The sequence below is a fragment of the Rhinolophus sinicus genome, chromosome 14 (genome assembly GCF_057876585.1).
Source record: "Rhinolophus sinicus isolate RSI-liver-muscle chromosome 14, RSI-T2T, whole genome shotgun sequence".
Taxonomy (NCBI): domain Eukaryota; kingdom Metazoa; phylum Chordata; class Mammalia; order Chiroptera; family Rhinolophidae; genus Rhinolophus; species Rhinolophus sinicus.
Genome location: NC_142514.1, coordinates 44,672,638 through 44,698,023, shown reverse-complemented (window position 1 = coordinate 44,698,023; position 25,386 = coordinate 44,672,638). Strand labels below are relative to the sequence as shown.

The window sequence follows — 25,386 nt, the reverse complement described above, 5'->3', positions numbered from 1 at the left end:
AATGACATGTGTGTGCACAGAGGGAGGACCATGTGAAGACACAGTGAGAGCGGTCATCTGCAAGTCCAGGAGACAGGCCTCCAAGGAAACCAAACACATTGACACCTTGACCTTTGACTTTGAGCCTTCAGAACGATGAGAACATAAATTGTTGTTTCAGCCACCCAGTCTGTGGTATTTTGTTAAGGCAGTCCAAGCCAACAAATACAACCTCCTCACAGAAACCCTTTCCTGTGGCTGCCCGTATACAACCAGACGTCCTGAACAAGTTTGCTCTTACATTTCATTCTCCTGCCCTGTCTCATTGGACAGCCCCCTGCAATCTGGCTTCTGCCCCCACTTCAGGACACAGCTATCACCAAGGTTACAACCTGCGCATTACTAACCCAATGAACACCATGCCTGGCAGGGAAAGCACTGAACTCATGTAGCAGGAGCTTCTCTTGCTGTTATAATTATTTAAGAAATGCCAGGTCAGTCTGCCAAATTAGAACACGAGATAATAAATACATCCATGGTATGTCTTAAGAAAATGTGTATTGGTATTTTCCAAGATATACATAGAAGAGGCATTAATAAGTTATAGACTTATTCGGAAAACAGTATAGGCATACACAAATAGACCATTGGGAAGACACAGTGTGATATCTTGGTCAATTTCTTCAGGGATTTTCGTTTTCTTTTTTCTATGCCAAGGTTATTTGCATGCTACAGTCTGCAGCATATTCTCTGTATGATTATTTTGTAACCATCTTTCTTCCTTTTTAGGTACCATTATATTTATGGCCCCTTGTTCTGTGTTCAGGTTATTTAAAAGGAGCTTATAGCTCCCTGATCTTCCTGAGTCTCCTTTCGGTTTCAAAAGGAGTCAGGCTTGGGGCTGTTTCTGGTAATGTCTTGGCCTCCATGGGGATTAAAAGCAAGTAGGTCAAGAACCCACCCCTGGCCTGTGATCCTGGCGCACACGCACATTGCCCCCCCATCCCACCCCCGCCCCAGGTGTCCGGGTGTGAGGCTGAGGGTTCCAAGGGAATTGGCAATGATACCAAATGTTATTCAGAAAGAAGGGTGAGTCAGGCAACCACTCTTGTTGCACGCACCTGGCATGGGCAAGCGCTTTGTTGCAGTGGAGATGTGTCTTTCATCAACTGGCTGGTAGTTTTCCTCAGAAAGGAGGGACTCTAGTGATCTTCCACAGACCCAGATAGAGGTGGCTCAAGGTATTTGAAAGCAGGTTTATGGACTAAAGGGACAGGGACACCCTGACTTGCTACAGCAGAATAGATAAAGCTCTGATGACAAAAGAAATAGGAATTTGGATCCCACGTTAGGGTGTGGGTTGTTCCTATCATATTCCCGTGGGCACACAGGGCCAGAGTGCAAGAGGGCAGGGTGGTTCAAGGTGGAGGGACTTTCCGAACCCATCCATCAACCAAACCATGTCTGAGAATCAAACTCTGAAGGAAGAGGACCCCAGGTGGCACCAACCTACCCTTCTCCGATGGCTCCTGTATGTTTCCAACATCACTTCTTCCTCTGAGGCTTCCCAGGTGGCCCATCTCTCCCTTTTCCAACACACCCTGGCTCATCTGCTTTTCCAGCATGTCTATAGCCTGGTCAAATTTTCCTTGGCTTGCTGTGGTTTGACACAGTCACCAACAGTATGTTTGTGGAATATCTTTTCTGTACTTAGCACGGAGGATACAGAAATGTTTCCTGCTCTGAGTCTAGAGGGCGAGATGGATACATAGGTGGAAAATGTCAGTATTAGTGGGGCAAGTGCTACAGTAGAGGAAAGCACAGAGTGCTATGGGGTTCAAGGCCCTGAAGACAGTCCTTAAACCCAACCCATGTGCCAGATTCCCAAGTTTCAACGTCTAGCTTACCTTTTGTCCCTGCACTACGGACGTTTAACCACCAACTGCCTTCTTGACTTCAATGTCTCACATGCATCCGTGGCTGAAAAGCTGTGAAACTGAGCTCTTAATCTTCCTCATACCCCACACTAGCACTGGCAGTAACACCCAAGCCCCTGTCACCAGTACTGGCACCCAGGCCTCCAACCCCCACCTGCTGGGCTGCCCCAGGTTCATTAGGTGCTCCGGCTGCATCCCCAGATGCAGCTATCCTAGAACCTGAGGATTTCTCTTTCTTGCTCACAAGCTCAGCCATACAATGCACTTTGTAAAACTGCGTATCTCTAGTTGTCAAAGATGTATGAATGATAAGGGGGCTTAGTCGGCTTAAGTGCCTTCATTATATAATTATTTTTAAGTTGTGAAATAGAATACAAATACAGGCAAGTACATAACATAAAAATCTATAGCTCAGTGATTTATCACAAGCAAGCATTCCCCTTTATTCTGTTGATATGGTGAATTACTTTGAGTTTTGAACACGAAGTTAATCTTGCATTATTGATATACAACAAAACCAGCTGCGCTGTCTGTTCCTTTTACTGTAAAGCTGGATTCAGTGTTAATATTTTGTTTAGGATTTTTGCATCTATGTTCATGAAGGAGATTGGTCTATAATTTTTCTTTCCCATAATATCTTTGTTAAGTTTTGGTGTCCAGGTAAAATCGTTAGAGGGGCCTCTCTTTTTCTATTCTTTAAAAGAGTTACAAACTATTAACATTTCTTCCTTAAGTATTTAGTAGAAGCCTCTGTTGGAGATATTAGGACCTATATTAGGACCTAGAGTTTTCTTGGTGGGAAGGTTTTTATTACTTTCATTTTAATAGGACAGGTCATATTTTCTATTTAGCCTAGTGTCAGGATTTCTAAGGAATTTGTCCAATATTTATTTGGCTATATTTTCCCATTGGTTGGGATAAAACTAGTATTTTATAAACATCTTATATTATTTTTAATGACCACCTTATCTATAGTTATGTCCCCTTTTCATTCTTGACATTGATTATTTATGCATTTAAGCTCCTCTTTTATTGGGTTATTCTCCTCAGAGCATTCAATTTTATTGTTTGTTTCAAAGTACCAACTTATGGCTTTGTTGACCTCTGTTGTATGTTTGCTTAATCTCTTATTATATTTTTCTGTTTATTTTTGCCTTCTTTCTACTTTCTTTGGGCATAATTTAGTGGTTTCTAAAAGTTCTTGAGTTGAATCCTTAGTGCATTGATTTTATCCTTTTTTATTTGCTAACATATGTATTCAAAGTTATAAAATGTTATGTACATATGGTTTAGCTAAATCCCTTAAGTTTAAAAAAAAATTATTTTTAATTTACATGCAATAAAATTTACCATTCTCTTTTGATGACGTGTATGTTCAAATCTTTTGACTATTTTTAATTAGGTTGTTTGTTTTATTATTATTGATTTATGAGAGTTCTTCATATATTCTGGACACAAGTTCTTTGTCAGATATATGCTTTGAAAATATTTTTCCTGGTCTGTGGCTTTTCTTTTCCTTTGCTTGACAATGTCTTTTGACAAGTGAACAATTTTTAATTTTAATAAAGGCCAATGTATCATTTTTAAAAAATGGATTATGCTTTTGCTGTTGTAGCTAAGAACTCTGCAAAACTCAAGGTCACATAGATATTCTAGTATATTTTATCCTAGAAATTTTATAAATGTAGGTTGTACATTTAGTTTTATATTTCATTTTGAATTACAGTTTATACAAAGTGTGAAGTATACATCGAGGTCCTCCTCTGCCTCCTTTTTTTGCATATGGATGTCCAATTTTCTAGCACTATCCATTGAAAAGACTATACATTCTCCACTGAGTTACCTTAGCATCTTTGTCAGAAATCAGTTCACTGTATTTGTATGAATCTATTGTTGGATTTTATTCTGTTCCATTGATCTATGGAACTATTCTTTTGCCAATAACACTGTGCTATCTAGATTACTGTAGCATTATAGTAAGTTTTGAAATTAGATAGTGTGAAACCTCTTATTTGGTCTTCTTTTTCAAAATCATTTTGCCTATTCTAGTCACTTTGCCTTTCCATAAAAGTTTTGAAATCAGAATGTTGATATCTATAAAAAATTGTGCTGACATATTTATTGAGATTGTATTGACTGTACAAATCATTTTGGAGAGAATTGACATTTTAACAGTATTGAGTCTTTCAATCCAAAAGCATGGTGTATCTTATCTAATGTATTTCATCAGTGTTTTATAGTTTTTTACCATACAGACCCTGAACGTATTTTATTAGATTTATATTTAAGTATTTTATGAGGGGTGCTATTATAAATGGTGCTTTAAACACTGAATTCCAGTTGTTAATTACTATTACATAAAAATATAATTGATTTCTGTATATTGATCATGCATCCTATGACCTTGCTGTTATACACTCAATGTTTGTGTCCCCCCAAAATTTATATATCGAAGCCCTAAACCTCCAATGTGGTGGTTTTTGGAGATGGGGTCATTGGAAGATAGTTAGGGTTCGATGAGATCATAAGGGTGGGGCCTTCATGATGGGATTATGCACTTATAAGAAGAGAAACCAGAGAGCTTGCTGTCTGTCTCTCTGCTGAGCCCACACAGGTAACGTGAGCACACAGAGAGAAGGTGGCCACCTGCAAGCCAGAAGAAGGGGCCTCAGAATGAAACCCATCTTGCTGGCAGCCTGGTCTCAGACTCCCAGCCTCCAGAACCGTGAGAAATACATCTCTGTTTTTTTAAGCTACCCAGTCTCTGGTACTTTGTGATAGCGGCCTGAGCAGACAAATATACTTGCAAATCTCATTTATTACTTAGCTTTTTTGTAGATTCTTTGCATTTTCCTCATGTACAGTCATGTGACCTGTGACTAAAGATAGTTTTCTTTTTCCTTTCTAGGATGAGGCATAGTGACATGTCGAGCCATACTGGAGCCCAAGACAAAAGGAAAAATCAGTAAAAGAGCTTGTCTTTATTTGAAATTTTGACATTTTGTTCATTATGAGTACTTTTGCATTAATTTTTATTGAAAAAACATTCGCACTATACCATTACCTTAATTACTGAGTTTTTTGGCATTCTCTTAAATTTTACGTCCCAGCAAGTGCCTAACTGACTGTCCCTAAGCTCTTTGATCCGGTCTACCTCAATGGGGATGCAGCGTTCAGGGGTTTTGTTTGTCAGAAGAGCAGGATAAGGAGGTAGGGCATCACTCATATTAGGAGTCTTACACCTCCAAGCACCTGGTCTCCCGTCCTGACCTTTCTCATCGTAGCTGATAGGGACTCTGAGATGCAGGGCCTACTAGGGAAGAATAATTGGAAGGCACAGTCCTCTTTCCCACCTAAATTAGGCAGAATAATATCTCTGGTGTGATGCAGGCAGTATTTTCATTGGTTTAAGTAAAATAACATTGGTAAATGCCTGGCACACGGTTCTCAATTTTGGTAGCAATTGCCATTATCTTCACTATTTTTTTCAGATCAATTCACTCAGATATTATTTGTGGTTTGCCCTTGCTGCTACAGGAAAGTCAAAGCAATGAGAGGGTTTTTTTCCTTCTCCCATCCCAAGAAGGGAGTCAGCCTCCACGATATAGGGCAGGGCTCCTTTTACTTGTACTTCCTCATACATGTGGAGGGTCTGCAATTTCTCAGTGATCATTTGGGCATGTAAAACATGTAACTCGCTTTCATTTCTGATTCTCAGCTTCCAAGCTGTCTTTCTGTAGGCAACTCAATCTAGACATTTTGGTTGAATTCAGGCCAATCAGTGACTTCTGTCAAATTTAGAATTACTAGGTCCACATCCCATTCAAAACCATTTCCAGTTCCTTCTCTCCCCTCTCTGCAGTCGGTTCCAATGCTAGGGGCACACAGGTGACTACAGCTGGGCAGCAATGGGTAAAGGTGGGGGGTACATTTCAGTCTCCCCTGTGTCTTATTGTTATGTTGCCAGAGATGCTACTGTCCCTCATCTCTTGTCACAGATGATACCTGGGGGTTGCTCCATCTAGGGAACCTTCAGCTCTTGGGCAATCACTGGTATGAGTGACTCACCCGGAGGACACCTCTTCCTCCCTTGCTCCCAGGGGTCCATTCATGAGCATCTCTGTTGTGCACCATTTTGCCCCGCCAGCTGCCCTCTTGTAGATGACTGTGGGGACAGAATCCCAGAGGGCAGTTTCCAGGCTCTCGGCCTCATGTGGAAAGGTGCTGGCTCGGGTAGTAGATGGCCATCAGCTGTGACTAGTCGGACATCAGCTGTAACAAGTTAGCCATTAGCCGTCAATATAACTGCCGTGGCTTCGTTGCTGGGTTGGTTGGCAGAGAAGTGGATGGCAGATTGTGGATCGTGTGGCTCCTGCTTCCTGTGTCTCCAGCCCAGCCGCCAGCGAGAATATAGTGGTATGACTCCACTATCTATGGCTCCATTGGGGTTCATTTTTTGGCCTCACCATATCCTGTGTTCTTGTGTGGGGTGCAGGACTAGAGACCCCGTATGCCACCCCACATGACACATGGCGCAGCGAGCAGGGTATGGTGCCAACCAAAACTCTCCAAAGGGCAGTAGAGCAGTTTGTGCGTATGAATAATCAGTCTCAGGAAGCCCTTGAGGAGCAGCGCCAGGAAGAGGAAACGCGATCTGCTGGGGAGAAATGTGACCCTTCGGTGAATTGGTGGTCCTCTCAAGCCTCCGGATGGCACGCCACCCTATTGGCCAAAGCAAGCGGCATCTTCCTTTTGGTGGTCTGCTTCTGCCGTGGGCTCCTAGAGTTGTGGACATCTTACACCGGGGCCACCACCCACTCGGATACCTGGCGCAGCCATCAGGATTCCGACCAGGTAGGAACGACATCTGACTCTGGGCAGGAGGACATGTGGCCCCTACACAGTGTGTAGTGCCCCATGGCCACTGTTCTTGGGAGGTGGACACCCGTGGAGGGGTGGGAAGACATGGACGGTTCTCCAACCAGCATAGGCCAGAGAAAGTGAGGGTCGTTGGGGCCCTGTGGGCTGGGAAGCGCTTGCTGAGGCAGTTGAGGTGCGGGACTTGTAGTCCCAGGAGGAAACACTTGCTGAGTCCTCAGTGGAGGATGCCGGTGAGGTCAAGGTCGTCCCTCACCCCCAGGTTGGGGAGGACTTGGAGCCCTTGCCCTGCAGAGAGGGCATACATTGTGAGGCCAACGCAGGCTCTGGCGAATGACTGTGGTTTATGGGGAATTGCCTTCCATCCCTGATTTGATGGACCGCTTGACTGTTTGCTTGGGAACGTGCCACCGTGTGGTGGAACTGGCAGATGTTTGCTTTCTTTGACTCACCTGGATGCCAGTGAGACTGGTACAGGAAGACCCCTTGTTGGGGTACAGACAGATGTTTACTTCCTGTGTCTCGACCGGCCGCCATCGAGAATATGTAAGCATCTTGGCTATGAGCCACTATTGTTCCAGCACGGTACCCTGAGAACCCTGGCTGTGCCCAGGAAATTTGGCTGTGCTTAGAAGGACTGGTGATACCCTGAGAACCCTGGCTGTGCCCAGAAAAACTGGCGGTACCTGAGAAACCCTGGCTGTGCCCAGGAAATTTGGCTGTGCTTAGAAAGACTGGTGATACCCTGAGAAACCCTGGCTGTGCTCAGGAAGTCTGGCTGCACCCAAGATATTGCATCCACCTCCAGGTTTCTGACACAGGGCACTTTGCAGGAGACACTTGTTGCATAGATTGTGAGGCGAGACCCTTTAGGGGTGGAGTGTGGGGAGAGAACCAGGAGTGCATTTTCCAGGCTCTTGATCTCACGTGGAAAGGTGCTGGCTTGGGTAGTAGATGGCCATCAGCTGTAACCAGTTAGCCATTAGCCACTAATATAACTGCCATGGCTATGTGGCTGGGTTGGTTGGCAGAGAAGCAGACGGAGGACTGCAGCTAGCAAGTGGGGTTGGTTGGTCGGCAGAAATGCGGACGGCAGACTGTGGATCGTGTGGCTCCTTCTTCCTGTGTCTCCAACCCAGCCGCCAGCGAGAATATAGTGGTATGACTCCCCTATCTATGGCTCCATGGGTGTTCATTTTTGGACTCACCATGTCCTGCGTTCTTGTGCGGGGGAGCAGGACTAGAGTCCCTGCATCACAATGGTGCACAGGCCCACTCTCCCAATGTCCATGTTTCCATCAAGACAGCGTGGGCATGCTACTCTCCTATTGTGCCCCTCTCTCCCCTCAGGACTCTCCTGTATTGATGTGCCTTCCTGCCTTCCCCAGCCTCCCCTCCCCGCCACTATCAGGACAGGGGGAGCACAAGATGAAATTCTCAACATCACATCTCTCTTCTAAAACTCTTGCCACCTCTCTCTGCTTAGAGCCCGTTTATCATTCCTTTCCTGGATAAGGGAGGAAAACATTTTGATCTCTTCAGAAGTCGCTACAAATTAAAGTCGGACAAGTGCTCCTTGAGCTTTTTGTATGGAAGCCCAGGTCTTGGCTTTGGAATGGGCTCTGTTCAAAGCAATCAGTTCCCTTCCAGCTTAATTTATGTATGTTTCCTTGGGGGGAGGTAGGGGTGACAAGCAATGAGTGGCCCCAAGGGAGCAGGTGGGAGCATATGTCATTAATGTTTTTGTGGCATCTCAGGATGCACAGATTATTTTATTACCTTTAATTCTAATGAGATAATAGTTGTAATGGAAGCACTTAGCACAGTGGTTGGCACTTTGTCTTCACGAATACAGGCCGATTATAGAGATGCTAATTTGAAGTTTGCTCTCATTATTATAATCGATCCAGAAATAAGGAAGATATTTTTGGTTCTCTCATCCCAAGAAGCTAGCAGAGCTTTCCTGACCTGAGTTCCCTAGCCTCAGAGAGTCATTACCACGTTTTTGTGTTTCAAGGCCAAGAAACATAGCTGCTAGGTGCCCAGAAAAAACACTCCACCCTACTAATTTATTGGGAATACAGCCTCAAAAAGATGGGTTAAGGAAATTGAAGAGGTGAAAGAGGCCACCGTGACCTTTTGTGAGAACCTGAGAAAGCGGAAGTCAGGGATGTTCTACTACAGTTGGACCCCTTTCACAGAATCATTAAGATGCTGCCTGTGGAGCAGAGGGGCTGGACTCTATGCATCGCAGGTCCAACGCTTTGGCTAAAGAGCCCCCCCAGCTCAGCTTGGCCTGGAAGCAACAGAACTGCCCACTTTCCAAAAGGACAACCGAGGCTTAACCAATGAGAATCTCAGTAGAAGCGAGCCACAGGGACCAAAGTGCAGAGGGCCCTTTCTTGTGTTTTCTGGACTGAGCAGCTGGGTCACGAGATGGTAGGGAGAGGGAGTGAGGATCGTAATGACGAGAGCCAGCACAACTCTCGTAGGCTGACTCCAGGCACACCATCTCTTCAGCCCTTAAAATCCAATGGTCAACTTGTATATGGCCTTCCTTTGTTTACCAAGGACTTTTCTCACCCAGTGAGAACCCCGCCCTCCCATTTAACAAATGAGGAGTGCTGAGGTTAAGAGATGAAATGGTTAAGATGAATCAGCATGTAATAGTGTCAGAGGAACAATTTTAACCCAGACCTGCTGAGCCAGGTCTCAAAGCATTACCTCTAAGCTCCAAACTGGACCCTATGTCCAGATCCTGTGTATTGTCAATCCCAGGAGACCACAGGCTCAGGTCACTCAAAGGGACAGTGCCACAGTGAGAGAGTGTGAATCTCTGACTTCCCCTGTTATGCCATTGACAAATACCTGGCTTTTTCTGCCATGACTGAGGATTTGTCCTGACTTAACTTCTCAGGAGCTCTCAGAGGATGAGAACTCCAGTTGCCCTGTGTGATAGATGTGGCTGTGTGTCCTCCAGCGTCATACGCCCCACTTAGCCCACTGCAGACCACACACTCCCTGTAAATATTGCTCAGGGTAATCAATGGTTCTGTTGATGGTTCATATACTGACCACCCACTCTGAAAGGACAAGAATTGTTCAAAATATTTATAAAGCACACTCAAGTGGTGCTAAAAATTATTCAGATCTCTGACTATTTTGAAAAAAGTTAAGGGTTGTGAGGTAATTACAAATCCTAATTATATGCACGTTTGGGGTATAAATATCCTACAGCATTAGTTGGTAGCACTTCTCTTTGTCTAAATAGCTTTCACTCAGCTTTCAGGGCTCAGAGGTGAACCTTGTGGTTCATACTTACTAGCTGGGTGATTTTAATTTTTCTATGTCTTAAAATTTCTTCACGTATTAAACGGGACTAATAGCATCCACTTTGCTGGGTTACTGGGAGGATTAAATGATTAAATGGGCTGACCCAATGACACAGCCAAGCACCTACTCTTGTGCTGACTCTCAGGTTTCACAGCTGGGCATCTAACTGACAGAAGTAGAGGCAGATATATAGGTCATTTATGCCTTGATAGGAATGAAACAGGCCATGCATGAATATGTTTACCAACGTAGGAATGGAAACAAAGCGTGTCAGGTTGGAGAACACTTTAGAAATCTACATAAATAGTTTAAAATATATAATTGGGATTTTTTTTTTTTTTTTTTTTTTTGCATGGTGGGGAGAAATTCAAAATTTATTTACTGAATTTTGAAATTTAATAAAATTTATTTTAAAACAATGGTCTGTGGGCTTTGAGGTTTATTTTATCAGATCCTAAGTATTTTGCTGTTCCTCGTTCCTGGATGGCTCAGTTTCAATCCAGTGAAAGCACAGTTGGGTGGAGATGGATGAAGAAGCAGAGGGCAGAGGTGGAGCAGAGGTGGACCAGCGCCAGGAACTACCAGCAAACTAGCACCCTCCAGAGTTCAGGGTCAGAATACCAGGTGAGGGTAAATGGCCAAGTAGACAGGTAAATCAAAGGAGAAGAATTCCCATCACTTCTGTCCAAAACCCAGTCAGCCATCTTTCGGCAGAGGTTTGGGCTCCATCTTTCCCTCCCTCCCTCCTTCTGACAAACCTTTTAGAACTCATTCTTCCAGGAGTTTGTTACAGGGTAGGATTCTCCGGGAACATCCAGGTTTCAGACTAGCATGAGCAGATGATCTGCTTTCATTGATCTGCACTTCAGAGTTAGAGAAGGGTAAAGATGATTTAATGCCTATTTTCAAACAATGAAGGATCTTTCTGTTCAGCTTGTGCCAGGGAGCAGACAAAGGAAACAGGCTTCACCTGTAACAGGAGGGGTTTGTGTTAGACAGGAGGAAGATTTATCAGGCAGGGAGTATGAAGACATTGGAATGAGTTATAGTATCTCCTTACCTGGAGATCTTCAAAGTAAGATATACTTACTTCCCTCTGACAGGAGCAGTCGGGGGTGGGGTGGGGTGGGGTTCCTAGCTGGAGGCAGGGAAATAGACTTCAGCGACCTTTGAAGGTTGAGTCCAGCCTTCTGAATCTAGGATAAACTAAGATGGAAAGATTTACTGTTTTGACATCTACCATGGGAATAAATCTGAGGCTCTGCTGGAATTTGAAGAGAGAGATTCTGGAAGCCCATGCTGGCTTGATCACTCCATCAGTCAGGATTCCAGCAGGAAACAGATGGCACGTTCAACTCAATATAACTTTGTATATGGACCTTATTTCGAAAAACTACTAAAAAAAATCATGAGACGGTTGAGAGTAGTTGCATAACGATTAGTTATTTGATGATATTTGGGGTGTGAAAATGGTATTTTAATATATTTTTATAGAAGTCTTTGTTGTTTAGAGATGTATTCTGAAATATTTATGGATGAAATATATGATACCTGAGATTTGCTTCAAAATAATGTGGGAGTGGTAAAGAAGTGAATGGGGTATGGGGGGGCGGGGTAGTTGTCCATTGCAAGTAACAATCAGTTCTATTTTGTATTTTTTCATAATAGAAAAATTTAAACCTGATAGCAGAAATACATTTACATTTTGTTTGTTTTACCAGGACTCACTGTAATGACCTTGAAATTCAAGCTGAATGTGCCAGATGGGAAGTGAATGTAGAATGGGCATATGTATTTCAGAGATGAATAGAAGCTAGTTCATTCCTTATAGGTCAAGGGAGGCCCTGTTTCTCAAAGACCAGTAATACCTCTACAATTTAAGCATGTCTTTTTATCAAGGAGCCAGAGCTTGAAGGGTTAAAATGATGACTGGTACCACGTCTCTTGGTCTACTTTCCCTGCCTGAGGAGAACAGTTTTCCCTGGCAGTTAATACTGTTGAAGGAAACAGGAACCACAGCCAGGTAGGGCCTTCTAGCTGGGTTCTGTTCAATCTACTTTAGTGTCTGGTGCTGGAATTGTGCTTCCAGCACATTCTCATTTGTGTTCATTAAGCCATTTGGGCCTCTCTCAACTGAGACTCGGAGAGAGGTGTAATAACTTGTTTAATATCATATGGCCAATAAACAGTGGAAGTGGGACTCATAGCCAAGTCTTCTTGTTTCAAATCCAGGCTTCTTTCCACTATACAATATTGCCCTCCCGGGTGTCAGGGTTTCTCTCTTGGGAAGCACCAAATGTACCAGTCTAGGGTTGCAAATAGTAATAGTTATGTGGTTGAAATTGTGCTAGGTGTTCTGCATGCATAATTCATTTAGCCCTCTTAATGATCTCATACGGTAGATCTATCCTTCTTCCCATTTTATATACAGGCAAACTGAGTCCCCTAATGTCACAGAACTAATTAATGAGAAACCGAGATTTAAACCCAAGTATGTCTGTCCTCAAACCTTTGACTATATTTTTAATGCTATTTCTTCCCACTTAATTGAGGCAGGTATTGGATGAAAGTTTTTTTTCATAATTCACCAAAATGGAGGCCTGGAAACGACAAATATGAAAGCTTATGCCACCAGTGCACGGAAAGAATGCCTCATCGCTACATTGTAGAACAGCTTATTTATTTTTACAGCATTCATGTACATAGCATTTACAGTGTGCCAGGCCACTGCTAGTAAGTTTACAAATGTTAATTCATCAACTGTTCACTAGAGCCTGTGAGGTAGTTAGGTGCTCTTATTGTTATTCCCATCTTACCAATGGGAAAACTGAGGCACTTGCCAATACCACAGAGCTAATAAAATACAGAGCCAAGATTCCACCAAAGCAGCCTTTGCCGGAGTTGGTGCTTTTGCTCTTGGTATGGCCTTCATCCCTGACCCCTGACCCCTGTACCTACACATGATCTGTCTCAGAGTATGTCAGTAAAGGACTGGTGTTGGCTGACTTTAATTCCAATTTTTGAACTCCAAATAATGAAAACCAAAGTGTCTGCTCTTGGCCAGGTAGCAGACCTGGTAGTAACTGATTCTAACTTAAGGCATGGATGTGCGGAATTGCTCTATTCACATGAGTCGGAAATGTCCTTGAGTGACAAAATCACCTATAGCACCTGGCACATAAAAGAGCTCAATACGCAGTAGCTATTAATATCCTTATTAATCTCTCTGATCTACGCACTTCTCTTCCACTGTATCATGGCACCACAGCCCAGCTGTATCACCTCTCGCTGCAGTAGCCTTCTCGCTGGCCATCTCCACGTGGCATCTCCTCTCCTCAGACTAACCATAAGAATGTCTCTAACCTTCCCTGAGGGAGGATTTTCCTTCCTGGTCCTGTGAACCATGGCCACATGACACAGTCTGGCCAGTGAAATGTGAGTGGAAGTAGTGTGTGTCAATTCCAGGCAGAATTGTTAAATACCAGTGCTTGCCTTGCCATGCTCCTTTGTTCCCCGTGCTAACACATCCAGCAGTGGTTCGTATGGTAGCTGCTTTTTACTTTGGGTCCTAGAATGAGGAGATTCTGTATAAAGGCCTCATGCAACACTTTACAGCATGCAAAATGAGTTGTAAACCTTTTTGTTGTAAGCTGCTTAGATTTTGGACTTGTGTCACAGCATACACAGATCTAGCCTAATCTGACTGATACATGTTTTATGATGCTCTTAGCGGGTAGGACAAAAGTCCTTAATATGCCTGTAAGGCCATGCAATATCTTGACCTAAATGTCTGGCTTCATCTTGTATCCTATTTCTTTTCCTTTTCTCTTCTTCATCCAAACAGGCCTTTTTTCCCATCCCTCATAGGTGGAAAGTTCCATTTTATTACATGCTCTTTGTACAGGCTGTTCCTTCTGCCTAGAACATTCTCCTCCACCCTCCCCCACCCCTTACCCTCACCATTTGCCTGGTTAATTTCTATCTGTCCTACTAGTCTCAATAGGCTTTCACGGCAATGTAAATCCTTTATAGTACTTATCACAACTCCATGCTTACCTTTGCTGTGTTTATTTGAATAATGCAATTTTGCCCACTAGACTGTATACTTCACAAGAATAGTTGCCCAGTCTTGATCTACTTAATATCCTTAGTCCCTGGAACAGTCTCTGGCACATAATAGGTACTCAAAAAATACTTATTGAATAAATAATTGAATCAATATGTTGTAGTGATTATAGGATGAAATTTAGAGCCAGACCTGTTAGATTAGAATCCCACTTGTCATTTGTTTTATGACCTTGGGTAAATTATTGAATTTCTCTCTGCCTCAGTTTCCTCATCTGTAAAATGGGGATAAAAGTCGTAACTACCTCATAGGGTGGTTGTGAGGGTTAAATGGATTAAGATATATGTGCCATTTACTTACTTAGTGTCTCTGGTTCCAAACCCACTCTCCTATACTGTTCTGTGGGGCTAGTAATTTTCTCAGTACATTTTCCAGACTCCCTTGCTAGATGGCTGAGGTTAGATCCAGCCAATGAGAGACATTGGCAGGAGCTTAGGAGGAGGAAGGAAGGAAGGAAGAGAAGGGACTTCTTTCCAGTTTCAGTTCCTGTCCACAATGTGACAGCAGCAGAGGATGGATGCACCAAGAGTCTCCAGTGCCTTTTAGCTCAGCACCCGCCATGCCTTGCCTCCTCAGAAGTACTAATTATGTTGCCTATGTCCTTCTCCCCGGTCGTATCACCCACCTCCCCACATCCTCTCAGAAGTCTGAGTACCAGTCATGCGGTACCCCCCACCCTCATGGTGACCGGTCTCAGTAAATACCCTAATATCAGCTGTGTGGGCTTCCTAGGTTCTAGTGACCCAATTTTTCCTCTTTCCCCCAGCTCCAGGGGTAGTGGCTATAGCCTACACTTATTCATATCTATGCTACTTCAGAGTGCTCTGTTGGAAACCTAGTGAACCCTATTCCTGATTCCTGATTGGGCCTTAACTGATACACTATCTAAAGAGCTTAGAACAGTATCAGGCACATACTGTGTTTCCCCGAAAATAAGACCGGGTCTTATATTAATTTTTGCTCCAAAGGACACATTAGGGCTTATGTTCGGGGGATGTCATCCTGAAAAATCATGCTAGGGCTTCTTTTCGGGTTAGGTCTTACTTTCAGGGAAACACAGTACTATAAGCACTATGTGAGTGTTAAGTCTTGTATTTGTCTAAGTAGGTGAAAAAACCACCATTACTGCCCATTAGAACTCTGTGAAGGGTGTGATGTGCCTGATATCCACCAAGGATAACACGCACTCCATGGTGCAGGAAGCCGGTCTTCTGGGGGAACCTCCAATCCACACCCGTACCTGTCAATCAAATACAACCACCCAGGCATGGTTTAAAGTAAATGATGACACAGCTTCCGTAGCATTAGCAATTTTTTATTTTTCCTTTTTTGTTGCATAGGAAATGCAGTACTTGCTTCCAGTAATTGTATTGTAATGTGAGAAGGTGGTAGCACTAATGGTTGAATACAAGAGTTAAACTAATCCACACCAGCTCAAAAAACCTGTGGAGATTTAGTTGAATAAGAATGGGCGCCCACAGTGATTCTCAACCAATTACAAATTTTCACAGAACACAGTAAAACTAAAAGGGTAACTATGAGAGTCAATACAAGTATTCTAGAGGCACAGGGGGCCCGGCTCATAAAAACAAATGTCAAACCAAGTTATTAACACGGGGGTGTTTAGTTTCACAATGGATATCTTATCATTGGAAGTGTTCAATCTCTTCCCCGCCCACAATTTGAAATGTAAAACCGAGGTATCCTGAGTGGACAGATTTCCAAGGGTGGCGGGAAAAGTCCGCAGTGAACTTTGTTATGGGTAAGAGGTCAGGGCTATGGGGTAGGGGCATGTGTATTTGCCTTTGAAAGTCTTCCCTAAGGACCTCCTAGAACTTGATAAAGCTCTAGCTCTGGGTTCAATTAGTATCTCAGTGGTGACATTACCAAATGCCTTCGCTGTGCAAAGACGCTGGTCTGAGACCAGGGAGAAAGAATGGAGCTGGCAGCCCTCTCCAATCTCCATCCTGAAGTAGCCAGGCAGTGGTCTTGTGACCATGGGTTGAGATGTTTAAAAAAAATAAGTGCTAATTCATAGACTATGACTAAAAAAAATAATAAAAATTAAAAATTAAAAAATAGAATTAAAAGGGGAGGGGGAAATTTCTGTCATTTTGAGAAGTTAAGCAGAAAAACAGCAGGAAAAAACCAGCCCAATTGGTTGGACACTATTTGTCCTTAAAACCACTACAGAGATACAAAAATTCATTATCACATGACCCCGTGTTCTGGTTGGATTAGAGGTGGCACTTCCACCACATACTCTTGTGGTGCAGACGCATTTTAGAAATTATGTTTTTTGAATTAAATAGTATAAGGAGTCCACATGTGAAACTCATGATACCTGGCACACAAGCGAGGTCCTGTCCCCTAAATGCTGCTGCCTCCCTGGTCTCATGCTCAGCTGCAGGTGGTCACCCTTAGCTTTCTGAGCATTTCCGGTATCTGTTCCCCATTTCCCCGTCCCCCTAATCTGGTTATGTAACCCTTTCAGGCATAAAACTCAGATGGTTGCTGGTTAAAGGAAAAAAATGAGATGAAATTTATTTAATTTGGGAAATAGTTTCAAATTTAGACCAAAAAAAAAAGTATATTTAAAAGAATCCCGTGTTAATAGCAAACTTCTTTTTCTTATGAATCGGGCCCAAAATTTGTACAGTTTTTTTTTTTTTTGAAGAAAATATTGCAACTGTGCATGAAACTAAATAGCCAAGTGATTTCTTAAAGATTTTTTTTCCCGTTTTTTTTTTTTCTTTCTTTTAATATGAGGAAGTCTGGTGTGAAGACGGATCAAGCATGGGTACCTGGCTAAACATTGTCCATTAAGAAAATGCTTCAGAATCAGCATAGCTTCAGTCGAGGGTCAAGGAAAATGTCCCTCACTTGGAAATGTTCTCAAAGTGTCTTTGTAGCAGAGTTCTTGAAATTGAAACAGTCATTTTTAGACAAACGTCCTGCCAGGGACTGATTTCTGAAATCAAACACCCATGCTTGTCCCCTAGGAAAAAGAAAACAAAAAACAAAAACGAAAACAAAAACACAAGTAATACTGAATTTAAGTAAATGTATACCTCCAAAATACTGAAAACAGCCGAAATCAAGAAAAGACAGAATTTGCGTTCTCAGTGAAATACCTTTAAACCTAGCTGACAAGAACCAAGTCAGAAAAAAAAAGACTAACATAACTTTGAGTAATATTCATACAGTTCACTAAGCATTATGGAGTAGCATGCATTAATATTGTACGGTTATCTTACATCACCTATACCAGAAGGTCCTGACTGACAGACAGCGAAGGCTACCGGTGTAGAAAAATCTTACTTCAGAAGAGCAATATAATACAGATTTCACAGGCACTACATTTTAATATATCAGGTATTATGCTGGTTTTCTTATAATTCTTTCTGTCCTAAAGCTGGCATTATAACAATGACCAAAAAGGCAAGGATTGAAGTAAACGGAAAGTAGATACCAAAGTTGATATAGTTTTTTTTTTCTTCAGATAGATTAGTGCATAGTTCTCATGCAGATAAACACTGCTATGCATTTACACTGTTGGAAAGCAGAGTGAATTGAGCCCAAGTTGTCACATTTGTGTAAATCATTTTGTCAGCCTGTAATAGCACCATGTAATGGATTTGCATTAAACATTAAATTGATTTCAGAATTGGTGACACAGTATTCACTACAGTTAAGTGCTATGGAATAGCTTCAATGTTACCTGCTATATATCAAAGCAATTTTCATCCCACTGCTTTTTTATTGGAAAAAATAAAAGGAAAACATACACGACACTAATTAGACGAATGCACAGCCTTGGACGTGGAGAAGGCAGAGCGAGTTTACTGTCAAACAGTAAATACATGCATTGACTTCAGGACAAAATTGGCCTTGGAAGCCAATTTGAATGAAAGCTCTGCTGGTGGGCAGTGCAGCTTTCTGAGACTGTCCAAAGACATATCTCGGAGGGTGGGTGGTGAGGTGCCACTGAAGCTCTCCTTACATTACCATGCCAGTTGTGTTTTAAATTTGTTCTATGGAGGCCTGCTACCAGAAAAAAAAGAAAGAAAGAAAGAAAGAAAGTAAAAGAAAGTGAAAGAAAGAAAGAAAGAAAAAAAGAAAGAGAGAGAGAGAGAGAGAGAGAGAGAGAGAGAGAGAGAGAGAGAGAGAAAGAGAGAGAGAAAGAAACAAACCACCACCACCACCACTACGGACAAAAGATATTTCCAGAGACATGATGCAAAGTACATTAAATGACATTCTTAGAAACCCCTCCTCCCTCCCCCCAAAAAAATCACAAGGAAGAAATGTTTATCTTAATCCAGATTTTGTCAATACTTTATGACACTGTTACTATAGAATTCAAAGCCTATGGGGATAAGGGTTTGCAAAGTGAAAGACAAACTTTTTGAGATGGGTTTTGCATATTCCTGTGGGCTGACTGAATACCATGACTCTGGAAAGTTTGGGTTCCTTTACATTTCAACTGTCAGGGAGTGAAGAATACAAGCATTGGGAAATGTACCTGTTGGCTTGCCTATAGCCAACACCTGGCTGAGGGGTTGGGGTGGGGAGGAGCTGACACTAACGAACTGTCATACCTGGGTGTGAAGAAACAGAAAAGTTAGTTCAAACCTCAAAGGAAAGAAAAGGGCTCTGGGATGGATAGAGTGGCATTAGGGAGAGGATCTGAAAAAGAGCATTTTAGTGGCCAGGGGACAGGCCAGAAAAAAAAAAAAAGTATATAGAAAAATGATAAGATTTAGTGTTTGTGCCTCTGACTTCAGTTCCCAAAGAAAAAACATGAAAAGTGACTTGAGGGACTTATCTTTGCCAATATTTTTAATGCCATTTGATGGAAGAGAAAAAAATTCAAATGTGTCTCAGAATCAAGGGCTGGGCCTTCACATGCTGATAGCCCTCGGTCTGTCAGTCTACACACCCCAGGTACCAAAGTCTTCCTCAAACTTCTTCGCTTGGCTTTTAATCTAAAAAGGTAAACACTCAGATTGTTGGTGTTTCTTTTTTCCTGCTTGATCACAACTGAACTACAGTTTCCTGCTGCTTTCTGGACAATGAAACATGAACAAAAATGTAACTTAGTGTATTTAATACTTAACCCCTGTTCATTATCACCCTAGACTGCCTCCCTAATGTTTTAAAGCCTTTAAAACATTTTTTTCCTGCAAATCTGTTCAGAGTTCCCTAATTTTAGCTTCATCAAACTTAATACAACAAAATACCTTCAAAAATACAGCATACCTGTAACATCCATTTACAATGGTTTTTCAGTAGACCTATACTTCTCAAGCATAGGAATATGCTATACCATTGAGAGAAAAAAAAATAACTGTATTTAAATACTTACAAAAAAAAAAAAAAAAGGAAACAGGAGAGTTTTAAACTTAAATCCAGTTCCCAAAGGGGGGCGGGAAAGAAAGAAAAGCAATTCTATGAACGCTGCCTTTATAATGAACAATTGGAAGTTTCACTAGGCTAATTTGACAGAAATTTTTCCTCATTTAAACAACATTACAAAAGTCCTGCATTATAAAATAGGGTAGAATAAATCAGTGTAATCAATAAAACTATACAACAATACAAATTACATATCTTCTGAGTGGGCAGTTTATTCTCTCTCTTTGCAGTCATGACTACAACATGCTCACTAAAAACAACTAAAACTGCCCAAACTATTGCTTAGTTTGTTTTGTTTTAAAAAAAGGGTGCAATTTTATTGTATATACAACCAATTTACTGGTAATACCTTGGCTTATCGCAAGGTTCTGACAAAATGTTTGTCTAGGCTTTTTTCCCTTCACTGTGAAGCACTGAAAGCTGCTATTTTTTTTCTTTTTTTTTTCCTTTTTTCTTTCTTTTAGTGCACATATGTCATAATAAAGTAATGCCCAGCTAAGTGCTATAGGGGAAGGCAAAGTATGCTGGCTGGCTATAGGAAGTGACACCATATACTGACAATCACACCATACAACAGCGCCAAACGACTATTCAACCACTTATCAGACACATATGAAAATCCAAAATGTTTTATTTTATTTTTTTTTCCTTAAATAGAGATAACCAGTAAACAATTTTCAGAACTTGGAAGTTTAAAAACGTGCATATAAAAATGGGCATTATATACTTTTTATTGAATGTGGATTGACTGCAGTCTGCTAAGAAAAATGGGGTGTGGGAGCTGAAGAAAAAGGAAGTTGTCTTTTTTTTTTTAAGGCTTGCTTGTGAAAGGAACAGTTGTAAAAACAAAATTGCTTGAAGCAGGGTCAGCTTAGTGCTTCACAGTTTGACTGCTTCTCTAAGAGGAGCCCTTCCTGCGCACGTGCATTCAAAAATCACAAAAAAAAGTACAAAGACAAACACCTAAAACACACTGCGTCAAGTGCAGCACCGACTTTGGTCAAATAAAAAAAATAAAAGAAAAATTAATAATCGCTAAGCTTTTCTACACGATATAAGCAGGTATTGCATATTTTCATATATCTGGGGGAGGGAATAAAGGAAGACTCCAAATAAATTGTAAAATGCAGCAACATCCAAAATACTGATATTCTAAGCATCTACAGATCTCAGAATAGCACTGCCACTGACCACAGAGGACAATAAAGACTACTCCTATCTGCGGAACAACTAACTTTCTATTTAGTTCTAGATGTTGAAACTGACAATGGCTGACATAAAAGTCACATTTACAAAAAGTGTCTCCAAATGCTTGACTAGGGAAAAACCCCTTTCAATAGAGGAGCGTGTGCAACAATTCCACAAATAATCGCTATCCAGGGCAAGGCACATTGATATGGAATTTTTGTTTTCGTGCAAATTAAGGAAAAAAAACAAAACAAAACAACATTGTTTCAGGGGAAAGATGAGGAGCAAAGTGTCTTCCCAAGAATTTCAGTTACTTGATTGTATAGGACAGTAGTAGAACCCTTCTGAAGGGCTGAAAAACATAGTTTAAAGGCAAGTGCCTAGAGTAGGGATTACAATATTGTGTCTTAATGCACTCTACTTTATCCTACATTAACTATATAAAAATTAGTTACTAACACTAGAACATGCAGAGACTTTCTCTGATCAGCAGGGTTTGCCAACCAGAACGTATATATATGTATAGTATAGGAAACCTTCTTGAAGTTGCATGGGAAGCAAAGGGGTGCTTCGCTGTCTGGTAGAAAAATCACTTGCACTTTTTTTTTGTTATTTTTTTGTCGTTTTTTTGTTGTTTTTTTTACATAAGATACAGGACATTTGGGGGTGCAAACTTTTTTTCCCTAACAAGTACCCTTGATCTGAATGGGCACCAGCATTTGTGTCAGTATTGGTTTCATTATTTATTTATTTGTTTTTCCCATAGCCCAGTTCAGGGGCGCAAAGGTCTTTAAAATTTCTGGACAATCTCTGGTACAATGAAGTGTCTGATAACTGATAAATCCTATGTTGCCGGATACATGTAAAAATTTTCAGAATTGGCATAATCCATTATAGTGACTTCTAGCTTATAAAATTAACAGATACCATGACTTCATTTTAGTTATGTGCTTTGATAACAGAAAATAATTAATTAGCATTTAATGTAGTTAACATATTGTGGTAAAAGCACCATTAGATTTGTTTTTTGTTTTTTTTTTTAAATTTTCCTTCAGTTTTTAAAGGGATACAAGTTTAACAATAAAAAACATAAAAAGCAAAAATAGCTCCCCTTTTTCTTGCAAGGCTGTTTTTTACCCCAATAATTTAGAGTCCTGGGGTGAAAGGACTTGAAAAACAAAAATAGAATTTTCAACAATCTCTATCTTACAAAGATATTTAGCTATCCAATGAAATTGCACTTTACTCAATTCAAAATTCGATTGTTTTGATTGATTCCTGTCAGTTTCTGTCAAAACAGACCATCTTCCCCATTTCCATGTGAATTTGTGTGTCATTATTGAAATTGTTGAAAAAAAATGTTGTTTTTTTTTTTCAAATGTTAAGTGCAGCATTTCAAAACTTTTAAAAAACTGAATAGTAGTAGTAGTAGTTTGCCATTTTCGGAATTGTTCTGCAATGTGAGTGGATTCATTGTCCTTGCGGGCCATGTTATATATTTAACTGCTGACTGCTGAACCAAACCAAACTAAAAGAAAAAATAAAAAAGGAACATAACTGCATTTTCTTTTTCCAGTATGTTACAGAAAAACATTGCCCTTTGACTGTCCCGTAAGTTATATATTGCAGATCTCAGCTACTACAAAAGATTTAGTTCTCCATGTGCCTCCTGGTTGCTCAAGGAGGCTCACACCTGTATGGGTAAATTCATGAAATACTGTGAAACAGCCAGGCTCTGTAAGGAAAGTGTGTTACAACGGAAGTCAGTGAGCAAGGGCAGACCTCCTCTAGCCACATCACCTAATGCTCACGCTACCATGAAAACACTTCAAATATTACAAAGCCCAACCATTTCCAGCACCATATGAGAAAATTACAACAGTCCCTAAAGTAGTTAAAAAAAAAAATCCCAAAAGGTTATGGCCTTTGCTCTTTGACCATAATGCTTGCTGTTTCCATGTACAAGTTGATTTGATTCTCCCCTTCCACTGACAGTGAAGTTGTAACCGCGCTGGGTTGAGGATGCGTCCATGTTACAGAGTTGAGAAGGGGTCAGGTGGTCTGTCTGGTGGATGGTGGGACGCTGCAACTTTTATCCCAGGTACCAAGACTGGAAGACATAAGGAAAAATGCAATTAGACGTGCAATTTAGAAAATGACATCTTTAGAAGTTGTCCTTCCAACTGTGAAATCAGGATCAATGTTAGAGATAGGGTGGCGTGGGGGGCGGGTCGTTCATTGGGAGAAGAGAAGGAATGACAAATAGTAGTAAATCTTGAGACACTGAAACTGATCTCACTCCTCTAAAATTGAAATTCAGTGTTTTCATTGGGGTTTGCTAATGTTCTGAGTGTGTCTTACAAAATAAAGTAGTTATGTCCACTTGAAATACACATATAGATTCTGTAGTCTGGTGGGGACAGCTAGAGGAGGGCAGGAAATGGGACCATCTTTTTTTTCATTGAATCCTCAGTGCCTATCCCAGTGCCCGGGATAGAATGTTCTCAACAAAGCGGCGTTGAATGAATGGAGAATGGGTCAGGGAAGAGGTTTTATGTGGTGATCCATGTGTACGCCGATGATTTTTGCAACATCTCCTTTTCAATGAGATGTAGCCACTGTAGATGTTACTGTGACATTCTCTTAATGGGCACAGATGATCAATAGTGATAGAAGAGTAAGTGGAGGTAAAGTGGAAAAAGTGCTGCACCAAGAGTGCTGAGTGATTTTGGACAAGTCATAGCTTCTGTCTTATACTCAGTTCCCTCATATGTGCATGAAGTAGATTTTATGATATAAAATACTCCTTTCAGCTCCATATTTTCAAAAAAGACATAATAATTAAGTGGTATCAAGGTTTCACCCTGTTAGCTACCATGATGTCCTCAGGGAAACAAATGAGGCCACTGCATAACCCTCATTCATATTTTTTTTCCTTCCATATGCCTGCTGGGCCCAGTTACCTTTTCCTTCCATAAATCTTAGGTGATTAGTTTTGGGCAACAGTCTGTTTATATATCACTTTACATGTTGGCATTTCTTTTCTGTTAGCTAAACAAAGTGACCAAGTACGGTCTAATATCAGAGTCAATTTCGCAAGTGAAATAAAAAAGTATATAGCTTTTGCCAACTTTTCTCTAGAGATATCCTACCAAATTTACCACATTTATCATTATTCACAGAAAAATCAACTTCTAGCAAAAGTGAATGCTTCCAAAATCTAAGTTGACAGTATCAGAAAGGGTTACATTTGGGTTGATTCAGTCAGATGAAGGTTCATTCGTATCCAAGAGATTCAATTAGGTAAAGTAAGGACTCATTTGATCCTGGGGATAAATGGCGAAATGATAGCTACATGGAGGTTGGTATAAGATTTCCTGGTCACACAAGCTACCTTTGATTTCCAGAGGACTTGAAAAAACTTAAACCTAAACCGAAAAACTACTCATCCTGTATACTTTTCGAGGTTATTCTTTGACCACAGGCTTTGAGGAACACAATAAAGCCTCTTGTGTCCTGAAAGGAAATCATCCTGGCAAACACACAAGGCCTAAATCTAACTGGACAAAAGAAAGACGGGGGGAAAGAAAGAAGGGAGGCGAACTCCAAACTTTTAGTCGACTCCACTGAGAGCTGACTCCGATCCACGTTAGAGCCGCGCTCTCTCTTTGACAAAACAGTCTCAAACTTTGGGTGTGGCGAATAATGCTTACAATGTCTGTTCTCACACTTTCGAAGTCAGTTGTGAAATTCCCGACTTCTTAAATCTGACAGTGTATAGTAGTTCTTGAAGCAAGCTCCTGGGACCCAGTGAGTCAGCAGGGGGAGCAGTTTTCCATACCACAGCTTCTGGACACAACCTCAGCGCACTACAAAAATCTGCAGTGCCTCTGCACTTCTCTTAAAAAGCAAAGCAAAAAAAAAAAAAAGTTTCTTCACACATCTTACTATTCAGTGTGTGCCTTGCCGACAAGGTTACCCCAGAGCAGCTCTGTAATCCTTCACTGAAATAGGCTTTATTGATTGCTCTGGTCTATTGTTCTCTTTTCAAGTCCCCCAAGTTCAAGTTCATCCTGGTGTTACATCATGTCTGGTTGCTATGAGCAACCAGACAGACCCAGACGTGACTATCATTAGCAAGAAACCCTCCGCTCTCCTCCCACCAACCTTCCAGTGGCTCTGACGTAGCAGGCCCACTGCAAACACATTGAAGTATTTATTCTGCCTAATTTATGGCCTACACAGCAAGCAAGACCCCCACTCCAAAAACCAACACTGTTGTATATTTAATTAATCTGTCTTTCTCTGGCACTTGGGAAAGTTAGACAAAGGACTAATTATTGTGTTGCACTCTCCACACTTTTCTTTTGGGGGGGTGAATATTTGCATGGGAAAGAAAACTACAAGGCCCAGCATCAGCCCCCCCCTCCCCTTTTTCTTTTTGCCCTATTGACATTTCATGAAATACTTTAGCTGCTTAAGGGAATTAGAAAAAAAAATGCGATGTGAATGTTACTCCTTCTGAGT

The 25,386-nt window shown here is 41.3% G+C and overlaps 1 protein-coding gene across 12 annotated transcripts in view; it reads right to left on the bottom strand.

Annotated features, from left to right (window-relative positions):
* Positions 1-15,552: 15,552 nt before the first annotated feature.
* NFIA (nuclear factor I A) overlaps positions 15,553-25,386 on the bottom strand; it is a 562,979-nt gene continuing 553,145 nt past the window's right edge. For all 12 annotated transcript variants that reach the window (XM_074334805.2, XM_074334806.2, XM_074334804.2 and 9 more), the window contains one exon: positions 15,553-22,969. In XM_074334805.2, coding sequence (XP_074190906.1) covers positions 22,952-22,969 — 18 coding nt within the window. In that variant the 3' untranslated portion in view covers positions 15,553-22,951. The remainder of the gene's footprint in view (positions 22,970-25,386) is intronic.